The sequence below is a fragment of the Watersipora subatra genome, chromosome 8 (assembly GCF_963576615.1).
Source record: "Watersipora subatra chromosome 8, tzWatSuba1.1, whole genome shotgun sequence".
Taxonomy (NCBI): Eukaryota; Metazoa; Bryozoa; class Gymnolaemata; order Cheilostomatida; family Watersiporidae; genus Watersipora; species Watersipora subatra.
Genome location: NC_088715.1, coordinates 14,385,101 through 14,407,017, shown reverse-complemented (window position 1 = coordinate 14,407,017; position 21,917 = coordinate 14,385,101). Strand labels below are relative to the sequence as shown.

Here is a 21,917-nt window from a genome sequence, read left to right as displayed (position 1 = left end):
CAGAGAAAAATGAAAAATGATATAAAACTGCAATATTAAAAAGGCATTATGCCATTACCACATTTGATGACTGTTGTGACCCTTCTCAGACTTCACCTTGGATCACTTTAAAGGTCTGGCCACACGTAACGAATTATTCGTTCAATCTGACCGAATTCACGAAATGAACAGAATTATCTGAGCTGTGCGTGCACACAGAATTTGTCGACGAAACGCTTTTAATTGGCTAAACAATTTTTTAGCGAGAACGATTCTAGCAGCTTTTGCAATTAGTATAGTCTAAGACATTTATGACGACACACAATGAAAGTACAAGTGCCATTCAACATAGTACACACGATGCAATTGCTTAGATTGCGCTATTGTTGGTTCTTATCGTTCAGACACTATGGATACAAATCGTTTCTTTTTTAATAATAACTATTTTCTTTTTAGCAGAAAAAGTTCTGTGGTAGAACGAGTGACCATTTTCAACGCAATCAAGTCAGTTGCATTGTATTTACTATAGTGAATTGCCGTGACATTTTTCTTGTGTGTTGCTTTATGTGCTTCAGACTACGTTAATTTTGAAAGCTGTTTGAATCGTTCTCGCTAACCAACAATAGCGCAACTCAAGCAGTTTGATCGTATGTATTATGTTTAATTGTACCTGTACTTTTATTGTGTGTCGTGGTACGTGTCTTGGACAATACCAACTGTGAAAGCTGACAGAATCGTGCTCGCTAAAATAAAAATTGTGTAGCCAATTAAAAGCATTATGTCGATGAATTCGGTGAACATACACAGATCAGATAGTTATGTGATATTCGGCCGAATAAATCTGTGAATTTCATGAATTTGGTCAGATTAACAAATAATTCGTTATGTGTGGCCAAACCTTGAAGCTGCATACAGCTTAGATATATAGAGTTAGTTGTATAGATTGGCTCTCAAAGAAGGGAGCATAACTCTGAGGTCTACTTGCTAATAAAATACCGGTTCCTGCTTATGGTCAAGGCATATCAATAACAAGTTGTATTCTTTAGTTGTACTATTTGAATGTATGAGTATTTAATACCTCTCCCTGTCAGAGGCTGATCATGCATGCTGATGTTTTCTTCACAAGCCTTTTACGCTGTCCATAATTTTTACTATAATAAGTGCTGCGTCTGTCCGAAACCACGGGGAAAAAGATTGCATCGCACGAGATTCAAACTCTTATTTTCAGAAATAAATTTTACGATAACGGGCGCGCTATTTTCATTAATTATGACATGACATTTGTTATACCAAATTATAAGAGATAAAAAAGTAACAAACGATCGAAAAGCATAGCAAACAGCTACCAACATTCTAAATTTAGTGCCGATGCCATCGGCAATGTTGGCTACATATATTGGCACAAGCATTTAAATAATGCAAGATTCCGGCCGATGTATCGTTTGTTGGCAGATGGAGATTTACTCATTAGGACCTTGTGACCTCCCAAAAAACCTGGTAGCTTTTGTTAACATACTGAGGTCTACCTGATAGTATTTGCAAGCCTAAATAGCCTGGATTGATGCAGGATATTGCCCCTATCAGAGTCATGTCATATCCTGTCTCCTATTATTTGTAAGGTTGTCAACCTCTGCCATGTAATCGAGTGCATTCCTACCTGTGAGCTTGTGATGATCAGTGCTGTATAGCTTCACAGAGTCCGGTGACCAAAACCAGAAACAAAACGCTTGTTTCCAAACAAACCCGCTCGACATACTGATCTCAAATGGAATATTCACACCTCGCTCTCAATACCTCTCTTTTTTGTATTTACTATACTTTTTTTTACAAAAAATATTGGTAGCTTCTTGTAGGGAATTTTATCCTCTTTTAAATGGTGTATAATGCAACAATTAATTTCCGGGCGACAGCCAATGGGAGTAATTTTAGTTGGTTAATGTTGTGGCCTCTTCATTATAACTTACATAACAGATAGTGGGCGTGGCCTGTTTGTTTGGAAATGTCCGAGCTCCCATATAGGCTTCCATTGGTCTTGGGACTCTGTAAAGCTATACGGCTCTGGTAATGATAGCCCAAAAAACATGAATATGGAATTAGCCCTTTAAGCCAGCGCCATAGCAGATATGTACTAAGTTTCCATACAGTGATAGTGTAGCTGCCACCTGGGTGTGCCAGTGCTGATTTGCTACGCTGGGCCAACAAGCAGATCATGTTTCCATAGGGTGCTATTATAGTATAGCAATGGTTGTGGATCCTAAACCAACAAGGTACAAAGATACATCGAAAGGTTGTATTTTTAAGAAGCCAAGGACAAATCAAGCTAAGAAGCAGCAAGTTATCAAGACCTATGCACACGCCTAAATGTGGCATCGTTGGTCGCTAAAGCCTTTTTGTTGGCACAAAGCTGGTACATCGTACGGTAGTGCTGCACCATAAAACGATATTTCACGCTAGGTGTCGATTTTATGTGGGGGACAATATCATTTTGGGGCGTTGTGTAGGTCGATTCTGTAATCGGGTATATCGACGTTTTCGATATCATGTCAAAACGATAAATATCTGTGATTAATGACAGAACCAACATCGATTATCGCCGGCTTTCGTGACTCAATATCGGCACATCACTAGTTCCTGAAAACTTATTTACAACCCCGCGAATTTCCTTTATCTTTGAGAATCCTCTAGAAACGGACTGGCTAGGTAGAACAAAAGTTTCTTAAATAAAGTTAGAGAGAAAAGACAACTCTTTTGTATTTTGACACGATTATCGACTTTGTATTTATGTTTTTTGTGAAACGCCACAATAATCTATATTGAGAGAGCACAATTCCAAAGTTTCGATACTGAACGATATTGATAGCTCACAGGCAAATATATCGTTTTGACCTGTGGTGTAATATCGCACAGCACTATCGTATGGGTGCTTTCCTTCTAAGCAGCAATACTGTATCACGACAGAATGAGAGTGACACAGCTGTTTTCATGATGGCATTGCATCACCATATGGCGATGTGTCGCTACGCCATCACTGTATGGAAACTTAGCAATGGAGTCGCTTGTTTTGAACAACTGAATTTTCAGTGCATCTCATCAGCAGGCTAACAGGCGGTAAATGTGTCCATCTTGATACCACCGGCTAGTTGTGATTGATAGCAATTTGTTTCAGACATTTATGGCTAGGTTAGTAGACTAGTAACTAGACCGTTTATCTTTCCTTCTCTTGTTTGTTTGTATTTAGCTTTCAAAACTTGCTTCGGTATTGTTAAAAGATGAAAGACTCATCAGGTTTCTAATGGAAGAGTTCCGTATTTCAATTCCGTTTCCATTTTCAATTCAATTTCCAATTTTGAGTTCTATTTTTATCTTCAATATAATTCTAAAATAGGTCAGTCAGTCAGAGTTTTCCCAATGTCATAATACTGATGAGATGTAATTCAAACTGGTTCCTAGAAAAGTGAAGCGCCGCTTGAAAACTTCTAGCCCTGGTTAAATTTGTTTTGAAAGCAAATAGCAATGCTTTTATATTATAGTCTGGAGTTAAATTAACAATAAAATTTTCAGAGTCGAGGTTAATTCATTCTGTGATTGAGCTTGCTATCGATCAACATGTATGTTAATTGGGTTTATCCTGTTTACAATAGCTAAAAATGAGCTAATGCATTCCGGCTGTTGTCACAGTAAATTATTATTGTAAATATTTTTAAATAATAAACATGTTTCTAAACTTTACTAATGCATGATAAAAGCAACAAAAAAGTTAGACTATATAGACGAAAGATATGGTTTAACCTTCGTACCATAGTAAAAGCTGATCTTGGCTAACCTAGATGGAGATACACGAAGAACAGCATTTTCTTAAAGATAGCGAGGCATTGTGGGTGAATTTAAAATTGTGATTTTGTGAAATGTCATGGCACAACATATGCAACTGCATTTTAGTGAGATTTTTGAAGATCGATCAGACTTTGGTCAGTCATTAAAAGAGGTCCTGCTGGTGAAGAGCAAGGAAGTATGACATGTCGGTTGTATGTAGCAATGCCGATTACGCATGAAAATTTTGCTACCCTCTCAGAGATTGCATTTACCCTAGGACACTTGAGTATTCGCGGCATCCAACTTTCGCGTTTTCGCGGAGTCATCACGCGAAAAATTCATGCGCGAAACTAAACTATCATAACGAACTAGCGAAAATTCGAAATTAAATAGCTATGTTCTACACAGGCCTGTATTCACTGGTTGCAAGTTGGGGGGCTAATGTTAGACGACTAGTTATGAACATCTGGGGTGTGGAGAAGGAGGGGGGGGGTGCTGTAAGCTCCCAACAGGTTTCTCTTATGTAGGGCCTCAGCCGGGCCTCTCACGTGAAGTTTTAAAAAATTTTATTGGCAAGTATCAACATTTTTCTATTTTTTGAGATTTGCTTTGTTTTAGCTGATGTGACTGACAAAACGTTTTAAAATTAAAACAGGCAAAACTTGTATGCAGTTAAAAAGCTCAGAAAGAAGACATCTTTTTCTTTTAAGCGTTTTAAAAAAGATCATTTTTGCCGATTTTATTTCAAGTTCATTAACCCTTTGACCGGGTATAAGCCCCCCAAAAACAACCGAGACTCGTGTAATTTATTTTCGAAAATTCAAAAAAATCGATATTTTATGAACATGCATAGCTCAAATCTTAAATTTGGTTCAATGAACAACATTTTTTGTACATATACATTCATTCACATATCTACTACTAAAAAAAAATTACAACCATGTGCAATTGTCCCTGTATGAAATGCTTGGAAGCATCTTTTTCGGTAGAGTCAAACGCTATAACGTAGCCGTGCGAGCCACCATAACGATCGTGTTCTCTGAATATTCCAAGTATACTAAAAGTCCAAAAAACTTTACATCACTTCTATCATTTGAATTAATTTTATTCTGATCAGACAAAAAATCACTAACGATCGCAGGATAAAATAATCTTTTATTTTACCGTTTTGAAAGTCGAGCCGATGTTGACTGGTTTTTCCAACTTTTAATCTTTTCCAAGGAATCGCGATTTGTTTAGCTTTTAGCACAAAGCAACGCCTCTCAGATAATCGTTTCATATTGTAAATCATCGACTGATATCTTGTTGATGATATTTAAAACTTACTAGTGTTCATATCCTTTGTTTAACGTTACTACCCTAGGACACTTATGTATTCGCGGCATCTAACTTTCGCGTTTTCGCGGTGTCATCCTCTCGCGAAAATTTAATGAGCGAAACTAAACTATCATAACGAACGAGCGAAAACGCGAAGTTAAATAGCTTTGTTCATTGATATCCACAATAAAATCGTCATATTAGAAATGCAGGCAATTTTCGTCTGTGGTTGGGATCAATGGGAAATTTCTGGTAAACTCATTATAGCTAATACACCGACTGAGCAGCATGGCAAAGCAAATTAAGATTATCAGTTTAGTCACTGAATTTGTAACTGATGAGGATGAAAGTCTGGTAGGTGAAGTCATAAAATTGCAGAATAATTATTGTAGTGATGAATTTTATTACCAACCAAAAACAATATCAACCCTCATCAAGTCTAACCACATTATCTCTTCCACTGCCAGCCATGTACAAATTCACTACCGGCCTAGTGCCAGCCATTTTACCGAAATTGCCGATATTGCTTCATGATATGTATAGTTTTTTTTTCAATTTTACTTTAATTATCTGTATAATCACGAAAATCTAAATTGGCTATTATTTCATCAACAACTAATTAACTGTTTTATGACTCGTGCGGGGTAGTTAATGAATTCACAGAAAAATGTTCGTTTTTAAATTAGAAATTCTCAAACAAAAGTTTAAAATTGCTTCGTTGTTTTAGGCTGATTTTATAAAGAAATCTTCGGACAACATAGTCAATTTCATAATACACTTAAAGACCGTGGGTTATGTGGTCAACAAATAATAAAATCAGGTTACCAGACAATTGCTGAGAAAGTCCAAAAATGCGTTTATGGCGGTGGCCCCTAGAAAACGCATAAATGCGTTTATGGCAGCGTAAGGGTTATACAGTTTTGGTTGTGAAGTTGGTTGTTACCTATCTATTTTCTTTTTCTTGGGATTCAAGTGTGAAAGTCACTGCGGGAGGGACCTAGACATCATTGATAGTCTAAGAAACAAATGGCAGCAAGTGATCAAATTGAATTGCCGATCTCACCCACACATTTCAACCTGTGGTTTAAAAATACGAACTAGTCCCAAATTGAATTTTTTCTTATTAGCAAACTGGACCTGAGGAATGTAATCTGCTTTTTCCACTGCATTTATTTTCACATCATTATACTTTCGCACTCATTAGAGCCGCGAAATTAAGTTGCAGCGAAATTTTACTCTGTGTGCTACTCACGAAACTAAATACTAGCGAAATATAAGTGTCCTAGGGTAGATGACAGCTTTATAAACGTCTACCGAAATAGACATAAATGTCGTTTCCCCACGCAACCGGTAAACGACATTCTGGTCGTCTCCCCTGTCAAAGGGTTAAGTAGGATATGGGCAAGCAGATGTTTGCTAAAACTTGATATTTTGCAAACCTTTATAAAAGTCGTTAACAAGAATATTTTGCCGCTGATGAAGATAATAATGACGCCTAAGAACTACTAAAAGTTGATGTTTGTATCTATGGCTTCGAATAAAGTGATATTCTACAACGATAAAAACCTTTCTATAGCCGTTGGACTATGAAATTCCTAAAAAGTTGGGGCGTCTTAGCCGGCCAGCTGTCCAAGGGAATACGGCCCTGTAGTTCATTGATATCCACAACAAAATCGTGATATTAGAAATGCAGATAATTTTGTGTGTGATTGAGCTCATTGGGAAATTTCTAGTAAATTCGTTAATACACCGAATGAGCAGCATGGCAAAGCAAATTAAGATAACAAGTTTTTTTGGAAAAGCCAAGACAAACGAAGAAGATGATGATATCAGTTTAGTCACCGAATTTGTAACTGATGAGGATGAAAGTCTGGTAGGTGAAGTCATACAATTAAATAATATTTATTGTAGTGATGAATTTTACTGCCAACCAAAAACGATAACAACCCTCACCAGGTCCAACCATGTTATACAGTTCTGGTTGTGATGTTGGTTGTTATCTATTTTCTTTTTTATGAGACATGTACTGTATTTGATTTTTTTAAATTTGAAATATTGTGAACTCAAAACGTGCCATGGCCATCGCTTGCTATAAATGGCATAAATACTTGAGATCTAATATTGGTACCATATCGGTCACCACGGAAAGGACCGAGACGTCATTGATAGTCCAAGAAACAAATGGCAGCAAGCGATCACGTTGAATTATCGATTTCTGCCATACATTTATACCTGCGGGTTACAAATACAAACTAGTCGCAAATATAAAAACTTTTTTTACTAGAGGACCGGACCTGAGAAATCTAATTTGTTTGTTCCACTGTATTTATTTTCACATCACTATATTTTCGCACTCATCAGAGCTGCGAAATTAAGTTGCAGCGAAATTTTACTCTGTGTGCTACTCACGAAACTAAATACTAGCGAAATATAAGTGTCCTAAGGTAGCTAAATGTAGAGCAGGGCTTCCCAATTATTGGTGAGAGCTGTTGTTCCAGAGGATTCCATATTCAGCAAGATGTGAACCTGGATTTTAATCTAGAATCAAAGAGAAATGTTGTAACATCAATTCTGAGAATCTGTACATTTTACTGAATGTCGAAATTTTATTTCACATTTCTCAGAAGGAAATTGGTTTCGATCAGATAATAGTAGAGAAAAGGCAGGAAAACAATCAAAGATTATAAAGTGAGTTGTTTTTTTGCTGCTGTGTGAAAACATTACTCTTCTTAGAATGACCTTTCAATAACATATTGTTTTCATGTATTCCCCATGTCTGCTTTTTGTTGTTTTGAGTTTTTTGTTTCATTCAAAACTAGGAGGTACAAAATTGTCTTGGTAGGGGGTTTTTCTATGAAAATGGTTAAAGAAGCTCTGATGTAGAGAGTAACGTTACTCAAAGGAAGCTGTGAATTGGATTAGCCCAAGGGATGGCGCGAGAAAACTGTGTCTGGATGAGATAAAAATAACCATCCACTAGCCACGTCTGGTCTTCATCGATTTACCCTGGCCCACATGCTACCGCACAGTGAGTGCAAGTAGCCAAGCCATTTGTTTGACCTGTGGTTGCCCCCCATTCCTACAATTCTTTGGACTCTCTGTGGCTTAGTCTGCAGATACCATGTTTACACAAGCGAGTAGCTTTGTTCATTTTGGCTCGTATCCCTTGTTTACCATGCCTTATGGGGTTTAGGCTTGGAAGCAAATACTGCAATTGTTTAATTTTCTCGTGATAAGTTGTATATTTTGATGGCCAGTTTTGCGTTGTTCCTGTTTTGATGACTTCTTTCTCGTCTCCGTGCACACAAATAGCTCAGAACAGTTTCCTATAGTTGAACTCTGTTGTGCTCTTAGAGACATTCCTAAATTGTGATGTGACATGTGCGTCTAGCCTCGGAACCTATGATTGTTTTAGTGATAGAGGTAACCTCTGATGACACACATTTGGACTTGGCAGTTTGCTAATATTTTACAAATTTTGGCGAATCACATCAGTTTTTAATACCTCTATTTGATCTAATTCATGCAGGCAGAATCACTGCAATTCTTCCCAATGTTTGGTTTACATTGAGCCATTGCAGAGTTATTGAGCTTTTAGACACACTAAGGAATGGATCTAGTAGGGCGTAAGTCAACAATACTAAATTATGTACCGTCCTTTTCGGACTATTAGCCGCTACTTCTTTCTGATGTTTTGAGCCATGCGGCTTATATAAGGGTGCGGCCATTCTGTGGTTTTTTTCTTTCACTGCTAGAGCGTATCAATCGGAATCTCCGGTTAGTGCGCCTCTAGCGGTCAAATAAAATACGAAACAATGCCTAACGGTACTGTTCCGTTAGGCACTAGGTTAAAAAGCGTCTGTTAATACGAAACAGTGCCGTTAGGCACTGTTCCGTTTTAACTAGCAAAGTTGCTGCCGTGTTAAAAGTAATCGTCCTGAGTTCTGCGGCATATACAAAGGTGCGGCCTATGTATTGTTTTATTATCGTTTTTGTAAAGTAAAGCAGATGCGGCTTATATAAAGGTGCGGTTTATAGTCCGAAAAGTTTGGTAATAGCCTGAGAACGGTGTGAGTAGTCAATGTAATTCACGATGTTTCCATGACATGGTTAATTATGAGTTTTTTACGCGCAGATTTTAACTGAATGTTCCACATTTACGAAAGATGGAACTGGCGCTTGCTGAGAACGCGCAAGAAAATGCCACGCAAGCTATTCCATTTTAATTACTTTCTATATTTCAGTTCCTATTTCGAAAGCGTACTGCAAAGCGAAGCAGTTATCTTTTATTTACACAGTTGTTATCTTTTTAACAAAAGTGCCCGGGTTAATCCGCAGCAGGTGAATGTCTTTTGAAGTACTTGCTGCACGGCAACTCAAAGTGTCCACAATTCCAAATCCTCATCTGCTCAATGCAAACATGGCGATTGTCACGTGGTGTCAGTGAGTGAGTCTGTAGGTCCATGAAGGGACACTGTAGAAATGGATCGCTGCCAATGTTCTATTTCATCCATTGCTACAAGCTCATTGCATGAGAAGATATCATCATGACTGGCCAATTATACCTAAATAGTAAAACAGCTGCGAGTGCCAAAATATTTCAACTATGAAATTTATGACATGATTTTTATGGTCTATCGATTACCTGTCAATCTATGAGCATATAAAGCTATGCACTTCAACAAAAGGAACTGTTTTGAAGGAGAAAGGAAAAGGTTTCACCAAATCTGGCTTGTTTACAGTCCACCATTATCTATTCCGCACAACCCGATAGGCTCATTTGGTTACGGAAATGTTTTTTCGACAGCTAACATGGCTACCACTCCTTTCTCTAGTAAGCTAGTAGTATCGCTTGTAGTATGGACAAGCATTTGATGTTTACTAATTAGTTGTATATATTGACCACCGTAGATTACAAGTGTGAACAACAGCCTGGGGTTTATATCTAGAACTTGAACTGGTTTGGTGGGAACCAGCATATTCTACATAACACTCCAATCTTAAAGGTTGACTTGCAACAAAATTCACATTACAGTAGTAATTGTTATTTGGTATCAAAGGATTCATCATGTCTTACTCTGTTGTGTTGTAGGTGCAAAATATGTGGAAATGTGATTACAAGCTTATATAAGCTAAAAAATGAACGGTTAATCGCAGCCACACGAGACCGCCGTAGTTTGGACTCTTTTTCCAAAACGGCTCAAATGGGACGTAGGTGTACAAGATGGCTTCTGTTTACATTTTCACGCTACCTCATTCGTCGAAATATTTTCACAAATATACTTCACGCATTCAATAAAACCATGTCTATTGTTCTTACGCGTCTGTTTTATTGTCATTGTAATGCTGTCACTTTCAGCACTGATATCTTATAACCTACCGTGAAGATTCGTTTAAATTTTTAACCTTAGCTCGAAGGAGTACTTATTATTGTCTGATAAACATGATGAGTCTGTTGATCACCTGTGCTAAAGGGATGCACATCACGCAGGCTGACGTGGATGCTTGGCGAAATGTTCGAGAAGTTTGACATTTGACAGCTCTTGTGTTTCCTATCCTTCGTTTTTCGGGACGTCATTCTATCGTTGTCCGCCATCTTAATGGACACATTTTATCGTTAAAAACACGAAGCTTCTGTAATTAATTATTGCAAACAATGCTTTTTTGCAAATTTTTATTCTAATGTCAAAACAACACCGAAAAATACTATTAATCAAGATAATGACGATCGTATTCTACAAAGATGGTGGCTTTTTTGTGGACGAGCGCATGTGCAAACAGGGTGATGACGTCAACAAAAACGATGGATTGTTCATGTCGCTTCTACAATGTCATCAGTTTATGCTGCACGCAGTCGACGAATATTCGACGAGATGACAACCCCAACATACAGTGTGAACCAGCTTTTGGTGCGTTCTTTGTATCAAGAGAATTTGGAGTTAGTCAAAGACTGTGTTTCCTTGTTTTATTTAATAGTGGATAAGGTGTATGCTTACAACGCCCCACCCCTGCTGTATAAAACTTGCTCACCGCTAATGATGGACAAGTTTTTTACTTGTCATGCTTAGCAGACTGAAGGAAAGGGGATTCTATAGTTGACCCTCGCTCTAAATTCCTCAACAGGGCAATTGGTACACACGCACTGACACTTTGGTACAACGGAACAATATGCAACACATTTTGTTTTCGCACGACTTAATTATTTGTCGGACATTGAAATATCTAATTACCTTCACAGCGTGCCTTCACTGCAATAACAACTCTTTGGTTAAACTAAGTTTTCTTTCTTTGAACAACCAAAATGGATACCAGAATAATTATGAGGGTTTTAATTGGAAGAAAGAATAAGATTGTGTTCATGCTCCACAAAGAATGTAATCAGTAAATGCAATGGCGTTTGTACTTAATCAATGATTGCGTAAATAGTTCAAACTCATTTTGTACTTTTTACATTGTAGCAAAACCATCAGTTGTAGCCTTAACAGCAGGAATTACTAGATAGGTTTTTATAGAGAAAAACCGATTGGCTGATACAAGTTTACTCGTCTGGGACCTGGTCGATTCGGTGATTTATATGAGCACTCACCAGGTCTCTACTAAATTAATAGCAAAGCTCTTGGGTTCATATACTGGGACGTGCCAAAGCAGAGAAAGTTGCGGTATCTCGAGAAAGTTAGGCATGCCGCAGGTCCGTTTTAGAGGCGTGGCATCCCGAAGCTGATCTGGCATCCGTAGCCCAAGTTTTTTCGACCTAATCAGGCAGATGAGAGACACCTGCATATACATAATTATGCAACACATTTTTTTCAAGTGAGCGGGTCTTGTTTGAAACACTCATCACTTGTGCAAAAACTTGGGCATTACTCCTCTAAATGTCACATACATAAGTACGAGGTGTGACATCTAATAATATCACCAGAACTGTCGATTTATGGTCTCTCATCATTCATTTTTTTCATGACTGTCTTGTATTATAGGCTAATACTGCATCACCTAGCAACGCCTTGACCATCGGCTGTTGCTTTTCCAAACGGTGTCAACAACTGGTTCCCCTAAAACTGGCAACTAGCCAACTTGCTCGTTAGCCTAGTTTTCTCTGGAAGTCAATACGTTGCATTAGGTGTGGGGCGTTTGGTCGGCAGTCAGCTTGTTTGTAGGAACTATACTGTCAGTTCCGGTTACGGCTGTAATTAAGTAGCCATGTTTTGTGTTTGATCGCTTGCATTCGTGGCTTCTTTGCCAGGATGCTGACATGATTCTGAAAACAAAATCATACTTGGAAATGTTGAAATTAATCCACAAATTATAAATAACAGTAAGTAGCAAGCCTACTTATCATTGCTCATCGAATATGAATGAATTATGAAGTTCTTTTATGGGATCTTAACTGGTTTGAGTTCGTTTGTGAACTATTTGTCTACGATAGTTAGTTTAGCCTGTGCCATAGCAGATTCCATCGGTTAACATGAGGTTTTCGTAGAAAATTAAATTTTTTATTTTTGCATCAAAGTTTGTAAACTCATGAAATGTGTATCCTTTATTGATAAACCACTCTTTTTTATGGTGTAATATTCAGAATTTCTATTCTATCCTAGGTTGCATAACCTAGCTACGACAGGGAACAAAAGGTTATTAGGACTCAATTATAGTCCCAGAGAGAAATTATTATGCCAACCAGATGTGGCAGCAAGCTGATGTCAAGATTTCACTAACAGATCTTGGAATAAATACATGTATCTACGAAAAAGAGAACACACAAACTCAGGCTCGAAAGTGCCTTTAGATATCTGTATTTACTGCCTGGCTAGTTCTGTTTGCGATTCTCTGCATTGGTCGATTGAGCTATACTGAGTAGCATTATGTTTTATATAAAGGCTTTGTTGATGCTATTTCAGCTGAATATAGTGTTTGCTTTCTTGATATTGATGGATATTAGTTTTGTTAGTACATTTAAGTGAACTGAACTATTTAAGTTATGAGTGAACTGTGTTGATTTATTACTCAAAAGTGTGCTAGGATAGAAAAAAACATGCATTCGAGGCTTGAATTAGCTTCAAAAAGTTTGCCGTTAGAGTATAAGGCAGTTTTGTCAGCAGCTGCATGCTATTATACATTTCTACTCACGATTGAAAGATCAGATTCTCAAAAGCTGAAGAAACTTGTTATAATATTGATGCCATTACGTTCTTATTGAAATAGCACAGGCTAATGCATTTCAACCCACAATCCTTAAAGCTGGTTCACACTATATCGCTGTATTTCGGCACTGATGACACAATACTTCTGTGATCGTCGATGATAACCATACCATGGTCAGACTATCACATACCCATCGGCGTTTGCATCAGGAAATACTCTGCGACGTAGTGTTTTCATTTATCTTTTTAAATTTTCGCGAAGAAACCTTTTTGTTTTCGTGTGCTAAAATCAAAAACTAGTCCTGCAGCAACTATCATAAATGGATATGAATAAATCACTCTATCCGCGACCGCGTATTACCATCGCTGAAATGGTTCACATTTGAAAGGCAGTCGTCAATGCTCGGCGAAATATCGGGAAAGTTTGACAGCTGTAAACTTTCCCGATGGGTCCGCCATGCTTCATCGATGCCATCAATTCACGATTCACATAATCGACGATGAAAGCCGAAAGAGAAACGCTGACAAACGGCGATATAGTGTGAACCGGTCTTTAGCGGCCACGATAAAAGTCAACCATCTCTCATTGGTAGTTTGTTGGCAATTCACCAGTAGTGATACGATTACTGGTAGAGCCAGACCATGAGACTTCATTGTAACAGCGGTGAATGTCCAAGAGGACAATCTTGAGTTTAGTCAGTTTTTCTCTGCTTAGTCGTGTTTGGTTAATTATATTGTACTTTGTTTCTGTAGTGTCACTAGGAAGCAAAAAATGTGGTAACTTATCCATTCTGTCATAATAGAGCAACGATAAGTCAAGTAGATTATTTGCTCCAAAAAAACTCCACTTGAACAAAAAATTTAGCATAAGACACCTGCAGTAAAATGACAATGATAGTAACCTAGATATCAAGGATATATTCTAATAAGTATTGTGGTGTTACAATGGAGTTGTATGCGGAGTTACACGGGCTATTAACTTTATTTACATCGGCCAATGTTGTTAAAAGCAAATTGGACCTTGAGACAAAAAACGAAGACAAAAAATATCAAATTAAAGTTGAGCTAATAACAATTGAGCTGTTGTTCAAATTTGAGCTTTTTTCTGGTCGTGCTGTAACATCCTGATACGAGTAGTTACAAGTTGTTCTCTTTTAACGACGGGTTATGTTCTGAAGATCCTGTCATTCACCATGTTTCCATGATGCGCAGTGCTTCAATGCAGCCCCCTCCGAAGTCGAGGGGATTGTACGTTTACATGCTGCGCAGTAGTTTTCAGCAAATTAGCCAGAGAAGAGAAATTGTATAAATCGAATCGCTGGATGGATATATGGAATCGATCACGGATGCCAAACGTCAGAAACGGTCTTTTTATGCTTTTTTCATGATTATACTTTTATTTACAATACACATTCACAACGATTTACAAACCTTAACACAATTTTTACAAATAATATATTTTTAATAAATATTTATTTAAGTAATAGATTATTTAAATGTTACTTTAGGACTTGCCACCTATTTTTCGAAAAGTGTTGGTATCGATAACAAAGTCGAGAAAAGTAATCACTTCATCATCCCCGTAGGAGCAAACCATAATTAAATTTAAGTGAAAAAATACCAAAAGAATAGCAAAAACAAGATAAGCGGGATAACTTTTGTACTAGTTTATGGCGCTCAAAGAATCTGTCTCCACAACATGAGAGCTATGGGCAGCCACTGCGCAATTGCCGTTTCTTTGCTGCGAATTTGCACTGGCTTCACACTGATCAGTACGCAGTGATTTCAGTGCGAAGACGCCGTTTCCATGATTCGGAGAGAGCGCAACTCCGAAGTACTGCGCATCATGGAAACAGTGATTAAGCAATCCATTGGTCAAGGAGCCCCCTTAAAGTCTCCATTGATAAACGTATTATTTGATAGCAGGCATACATATTATCTGCTATTTATGCTGTAATCCTTTAACATTTCTCACCATATACTTTTTGTTGGCTTTTTAATAAGTATAAATTTTTAACAAGTACATTAAATTTAACTTTTTCTTTTTTATTTTGCTTTTGTGTTCACACGAGCGCCTTACAAATGTTAGGCTACACTAGAGTACATGGCAGCAGATATTATAGATATTTACCTATTCTCCATGTTTATTTCTTTGCATTTTTTTCATGTACGTAAGATGTGTAATCATGTGTATTTTTTATTTGTATGTTCCAAAGATCTTTTTTATAATGCTCTTCCACTATGGTAGATATTAGCTTAACACCTGGTACTGTATGAGCCTAAATGGCAGATATTAGCTTAATACCATATAGCGTCCATATGTGCATGGCAACAATGTCATGTCTGGCATACATTTGTAATATACATATATTCATGGTTACTTGAACAGTTTTAAAAATATATTTTTTACCACTAAGACTCCCTCGCTAACAGTAAAAACATATTTTTGACAAATTTCAATTTTTAACATGAGTTTGTAAATCTGAGTCGTCATTAAGCAAGCCGTCGCTAAAAGCTGGGTTTATACTAATCGCAATTTGTCGGCGTTATTCCCACAATGCATTGGTGGTTGTCTGTGACAACGTTGTTAACACTATCACAAATTATTTGTGTTTATGTTTATATCAGTGAGTAGTCCATGCAACTGTTTGTTTTTTTTCATTATACGATGCAATCGTTGAATCGATGAAATACTAGTCGCCTAGCAAATATCTTGAAAGGAAATATAGATCAAGCAGTACGCGACAGCCAATCATCATTGCTGCAGTGGTACACCTAGCACAGACTATAATATTTCCCAGCTTATCAGCCGATGCCTCGGCGATGCCATTGCTCTACTCGGCACATAGTCGATGAATAATCGTCGAGAGTACAACCCTGACATACTGTCATACAGTGTGAACCAGGCTTTAGTGAATACTATTTGTACACAATAGTGTAACATCTATGAAACTTGCATGTCTTCTGTCTTCATGAAAAAAAGGCTGTCAAAACCTGTTTCCGGCTATTGAAGAATGTTATTATTTAACAATTAGTAAGTAATACATTTTATGCTTAAGAGTTTAGGTTAAGCAACTGATGTTTTAATGAGGTTTTTATTGCATGTGAATCATTGAAGCGAGTAGCTATGATTGAAAAGTTTACATATTTTTAAACAACTCTGTATCTTGGCTAGTGGATATTTGACAGTTTTCTTTTGGCTTGTTATCTGTGTGCATGTTCTCAAATAGTATGCAACTATTTAAACACAAAAACGGGATTTGTGATTCAAATATTTATTGGAAGATAATACAACTGCTGGGAGTTCGCTGCCGGCACTCCTAGTGAGCTATAGTGTTCATGTGATACCCTAGATTGTTCTACCTACTTCTTTTATCACTAAAAATGTTTAAACCAACATGTAGCTGACTCTGAGAAAAGTCTTAAGTTCTGCCCTAGGTGAAGGTATCATCTTGATTACATTTGGTATGTCTATTAAATACTGCTGTGGAAGTAAACTTGTTGCTTGTGCCTGTTAGTTTTTCATATACTCATGTCTTTCAAATGACTGGTGATTCACTGACAACAAATGGCATGGATTCCAGGGGGAATCAAGCTGGGATTATTTTGCCTGACAGCAGGTTGTTGTCTGGTGTACTAGGGACTTTTCCACAGCTATCATTCAGCCATTTTTAGTCTTTATGGAAGTTTCCAAACCTCTTGATTTCAACTGACAGCATTTTAAAATGTACTAGTCTATCAAAGACCGATGCGCCATTTGTGATTTTCCAGCAGATAAGTTATAATCTTTATTTTCGTTCTGAAGTCCCTATTCACTCGTTTCTTTCTAATTCTTTTCAAGACATTCTCATCAATCTGAATCAATTTAAATTTCTTTCATTCTCTTACTCACTATTACTCTGAAATATATTTACATCTGTCCATAAACACCTGCGAATTCATCATCATAATCTACGTATTAACTCCTATGTCTATGTCCTGTGTTTATGGACAGATGTAAGCATATTTCAGAGTAAGTAATAGTGAGTAAGAGAATAATAGAAATTTAAATTAATTCAGATTGGTGAGAATGTCTAGAAAAGAATTAGAAATGAATGAATAGGCACTTCAGAAGGAAAATAAAGAGTATAACTGTTTTACTGGCAAATCGCAAATGGCGCATTGGTCTTTGATACCAGCCGTGTTAGCAGTCAAGGGAGAGAACAATGGTAATCTAGCTAAATTCACAGTGTGAATCATTCGTTTTTTCGTGACGTCGTTTTATCGTTGTCGGCCATCTTTATAGACAATTTTATCGTTAAAAACACGAAGCTTTTGCAATGATAATTTGAAACCGATGTTTTTGTTTGCAATTTTTTTATTATAGTATCAAAACAACACCTAAAAATACTAGTAAATAAAAGAAAAACGATCGTTTTCTACAAATATGGCGGCTTTTTCGTGAACGAGCGCATGTGCAAACGACTTGATGGCGTAAAAAAAACCGATAGATACATGTGAATTTAGAATGTTTTCATTCTGTTTTCACATTTTCAACTGTTTTCACACGTTTTTTCACAATGTTCACATGTGTAATCATGTGTATTACACATTATTGTAATATATATGATTACACAGGTCTTATTAAAAACATTCAAAGTGTGAGTGTATCAGAATGACTGGAAGTGTTGATATTTATCATCAGTAGGTTCTGGAAGTCTTCAACATCAGTATACAGGTTATAAAGTACAAATCTGTGCATGGCATGTACATAATTATGCTCTAATATTATGAGTTTTGTGAGGCTAACAAGCAAGCATATAATCCATAGCTACAAGCAATCCTGCTGGCAGTGTTTTTCGATGACTCGGCTAGCAGCCCAGCTGCCATGATTAATAAATAAAAATATGAATGATGAGATTTAATGAGCGATCTCTCTTCCTGCTTAGGTTTGAAATATTGCTTCGTTTTAGCAAGTAATTTTGCAACGTGTATTCACTATCTTGCTCTCTGGCATAACTAAGTCTTTCTGTTGTATTTCAACTAAAAATAACATTTGTGTAGGAGTAACTGAAGAAACCAAATATTACGTTGTCAAAAAGTTATTTTGACTGTTCACAACTCTAGTAAAGACATCCAACATAAATGTGACCTGTTGTTGGCCATTATTGAGTATTGTTATGTAGAAGCAACTTCTATATCCTTCCATAAAATCACAACAAATTCAGAGTCAATTATCCGCTTGTCATGAAAACACCTGTTGTTGACTGTCTCTCATAATACAAAAGTGCTTCTTTACTTGCCAGGCATGTCATATTATATATACTAATTGATATTAACCCGGACAATTTGGAAATGTTATTTTGGTTGCATACGTAAAAAATACATATATATGGGTTACGGTGCATTAGTATTATTTGCTCATCAAACGACGGGCTATACATTCGACGAACTATACATGTATTGATGATGTCATTACTGTTTTGTAATCATTTCTTAATATATGACTAATGTCGATCCGCATTGCAGAGTGGATTAGTGAGCCGACCGTAGAGGAGTGACGACCTGATACAGGTGCTCTCTCATATGGACAGACTGGAGAACAGCACTCGCCCTGCTCATACACACCACACTTCTCGTGAGTTCTAATGCTTTGACATGGAAGGACAACTACTAATTATGGTTTCTATGAATCCTTCATGGGTTAAGCCATCTTTCATTTCTGAAAGTTAGTTTTTTAACAGCAAAATAAGAACAAAAATATTCTAAATAGATGATTCATAAATGTGATTGCTTTGGTATTTTAATTGGTTTTCAAAATAGAAAGTGTCCCATTTTTTATTTTTAAAATTTTAATCAAAAGTTCACTTGTTGATTTTTACAAGTGTTCATAAGCATAAGCCTACTCTTCCGCATGTTAACTCAGGGTCACGGCTTTCTAGCAAGCTAAAACATCGTAAGTTTTTCAACATTGTTAGTAGAATTGATAGCGAATTGAGCTGTGAGTGGTGTAGATATGGCGACAAGCCGACAAGTTCATGTGTTGACAGATATATGTAGTGGTACATCCATATTAGTACAAATACTTAAGTTTTCTAGTTCACATACTCTAGTTCATTTCCTTCTGCAACTGCTTGTAATGCATTTCTAAGGTTTAGCTAAGAAGTTTTGTTTGGTCATTTAGCTTAAGTCTCTCTACAGTCATGTTGTAAAACTCCTAATCGAAACCATGTATTTTACCCATTAGCTTAACTCTGATCACAGCTGGAAGGAACTGCAGGCTAGTCTTATGGCTGGCAATACAACTTTCTTTGATGCGCTTCCAGAAGCGTCCCTAATCCTAATGATACAAAAAATTATAAATGAATGATATCATTAAGTTCTTAGATAGTTCTCTCAGTTACTAGTTTGTTCATTACAGTTATATAAGCATGAGTATGATTGTGCTGTTCAGACTCGCTTTCAATGATTACGCGTTGCTCCCAACCTTTAGAATCCTTACTTACTATACTAAGTCCAGTGTTTGTCTGTCCGAAGGTGGGTTAATAAGATTTTTCCTTATGCCATTTTAACTCATGAAAATCAGCTTAGTAGGTGGAAGCTCTAACACTTGCAGCTAATCGACCGCCTACCAGCATTTCAGAATAATTTTACAGACTCATTGTCGGTGCTCTATGACAGAAACTGAGGAAAAATAATGTAGATGAAGTTCGGAAAATGACCATTTATTGATAGTTTTCCACATCGCACTTGACGATCTCTCACGGCACGTGAGACTGCTAGTTACTAATATATATATAATAAGTATAATAGTATATAATAAGATAATAACATATATATAATAAGTATAACATATATAATAAGTATAATAACATATATAATAAGTATAATAACATATATAATAAGTATAATAATGTATAAGTATAATGAAGTTTTTAAAAAAATATAAGTATAATAACATATATAATAATGTATAAGTATAATGAAGTTTTTAAAAAAATATAAGTATAATAACATATATATAATAAGTATAATAATATATAAGTATAATAAAGTTTAATAATATATATAATAAGTATAATAACATATATAACAAGTATACTAATATATATAATAAGTATAATAACATATATAATAAGTATAATAATATATATAATAAGTTAGTGGATAAAACTGCAAGCTAATATATTAACGTGAACACTGTTAAAGAGTAGTGGGTCTGTTATAGTCATGTTTTCACTTACATGTTGTTATACGGAGCAGCATGGATTCAGGAGATTTCTCTCTCCTTCAGATACTTATTAAGAAAATCTTACATACTGCTGCATATGAAGTTGATTTGTTCTGGGATCATGTCATATGTTAAAATCGTCGTATGTCGGACCAAATATCTTTATAAGAACACACTGCGATTATCTTAATTGGTCCACAGTCTTAAAACAAATATTAACTTCTCAATACAAGCAGCTGGTAAATTACCTGTTAAAATAGATGAATTATACAAAATTATGTACAAAGTTTACTGTAATGTTAAGTTATAATGATAAAGAAAAAAGGGCTTTATTTAAACCTTATTCTAGAGAGATGCAAATATAAGTATAGCCTTAGTGATCCTCAAGTCAAAGGAAAATATGGTAATAGCTATAAACACTCCAACATAAGCTAACTTTTTCGTGGGAAACCAACCAATGTTTTAGTAATTTTATTAATTTTTATCAGCCTTTTAGCTTTCATTTGCAAAACTTTCAAGCTAAATTAAAAAGCTTTAAAATTAAATTGTTGAACATCAGTGATGACATTAGACATCTATTGCTAGTTTAGCTTAGATATAAATGAAGAAATGTTCAAGTTTGGTGGTGAGTAACGATAGGGAACAATTCACTCTGACATAGACTAGGTGAAGACTAGGATACCTTATAAATTTACTCTGACATAGACTAGGTGAAGACTAGGATACCTTATAAATTTACTCTGACATAGACTAGGTGAAGACTAGGCTACCTTATAAATTCACTCTGACATAGACTAGGTGAAGACTAGGATACCTTATAAATTTACTCTGATATAGACTAGGTGAAGACTAGGCTACCTTATAAATTTACTCTGACATAGACTAGGTGAAGACTAGGATACCTTATAAATTTACTCTGATATAGACTAGGTGAAGACTAGGCTACCTTATAAATTTACTCTGACATAGACTAGGTGAAGACTAGGATACCTTATAAATTTACTCTGATATAGACTAGGTGAAGACTAGGCTACCTTATAAATTTACTCTGACATAGACTAGGTGAAGACTAGGATACCTTATAAATTTACTCTGACATAGACTAGGCGAAGACTAGGATACCTTATAAATTTACTCTGACATAGACTAGGTGAAGAATAGGATACCTTATAAATTTACTCTGACATAGACTAGGTGAAGACTAGGATACCTTATAAATTTACTCTGACATAGACTAGGTGAAGAATAGGATACCTTATAAATTTACTCTGACATAGACTAGGTGAAGACTAGGATACCTTATAAATTTACTCTGACATAGACTAGGTGAAGACTAGGATACCTTATAAATTTACTCTGACATAGACTAGGTGAAGACTAGGATACCTTATAAATTTACTCTGACATAGACTAGGTGAAGAATAGGATACCTTATAAATTTACTCTGACATAGACTAGGT

The 21,917-nt window shown here is 36.2% G+C and overlaps 1 protein-coding gene across 2 annotated transcripts in view; it reads left to right on the top strand.

The window, feature by feature from the left end:
• Positions 1-21,917, top strand: part of LOC137401452 (uncharacterized) — a 92,900-nt gene that overhangs the window by 41,793 nt on the left and 29,190 nt on the right. For both annotated transcript variants that reach the window (XM_068087801.1, XM_068087800.1), the window contains exon 2: positions 18,756-18,864. In XM_068087801.1, the coding sequence (XP_067943902.1) occupies positions 18,813-18,864 (52 nt within the window). In that variant the 5' untranslated portion in view covers positions 18,756-18,812. The remainder of the gene's footprint in view (positions 1-18,755; positions 18,865-21,917) is intronic.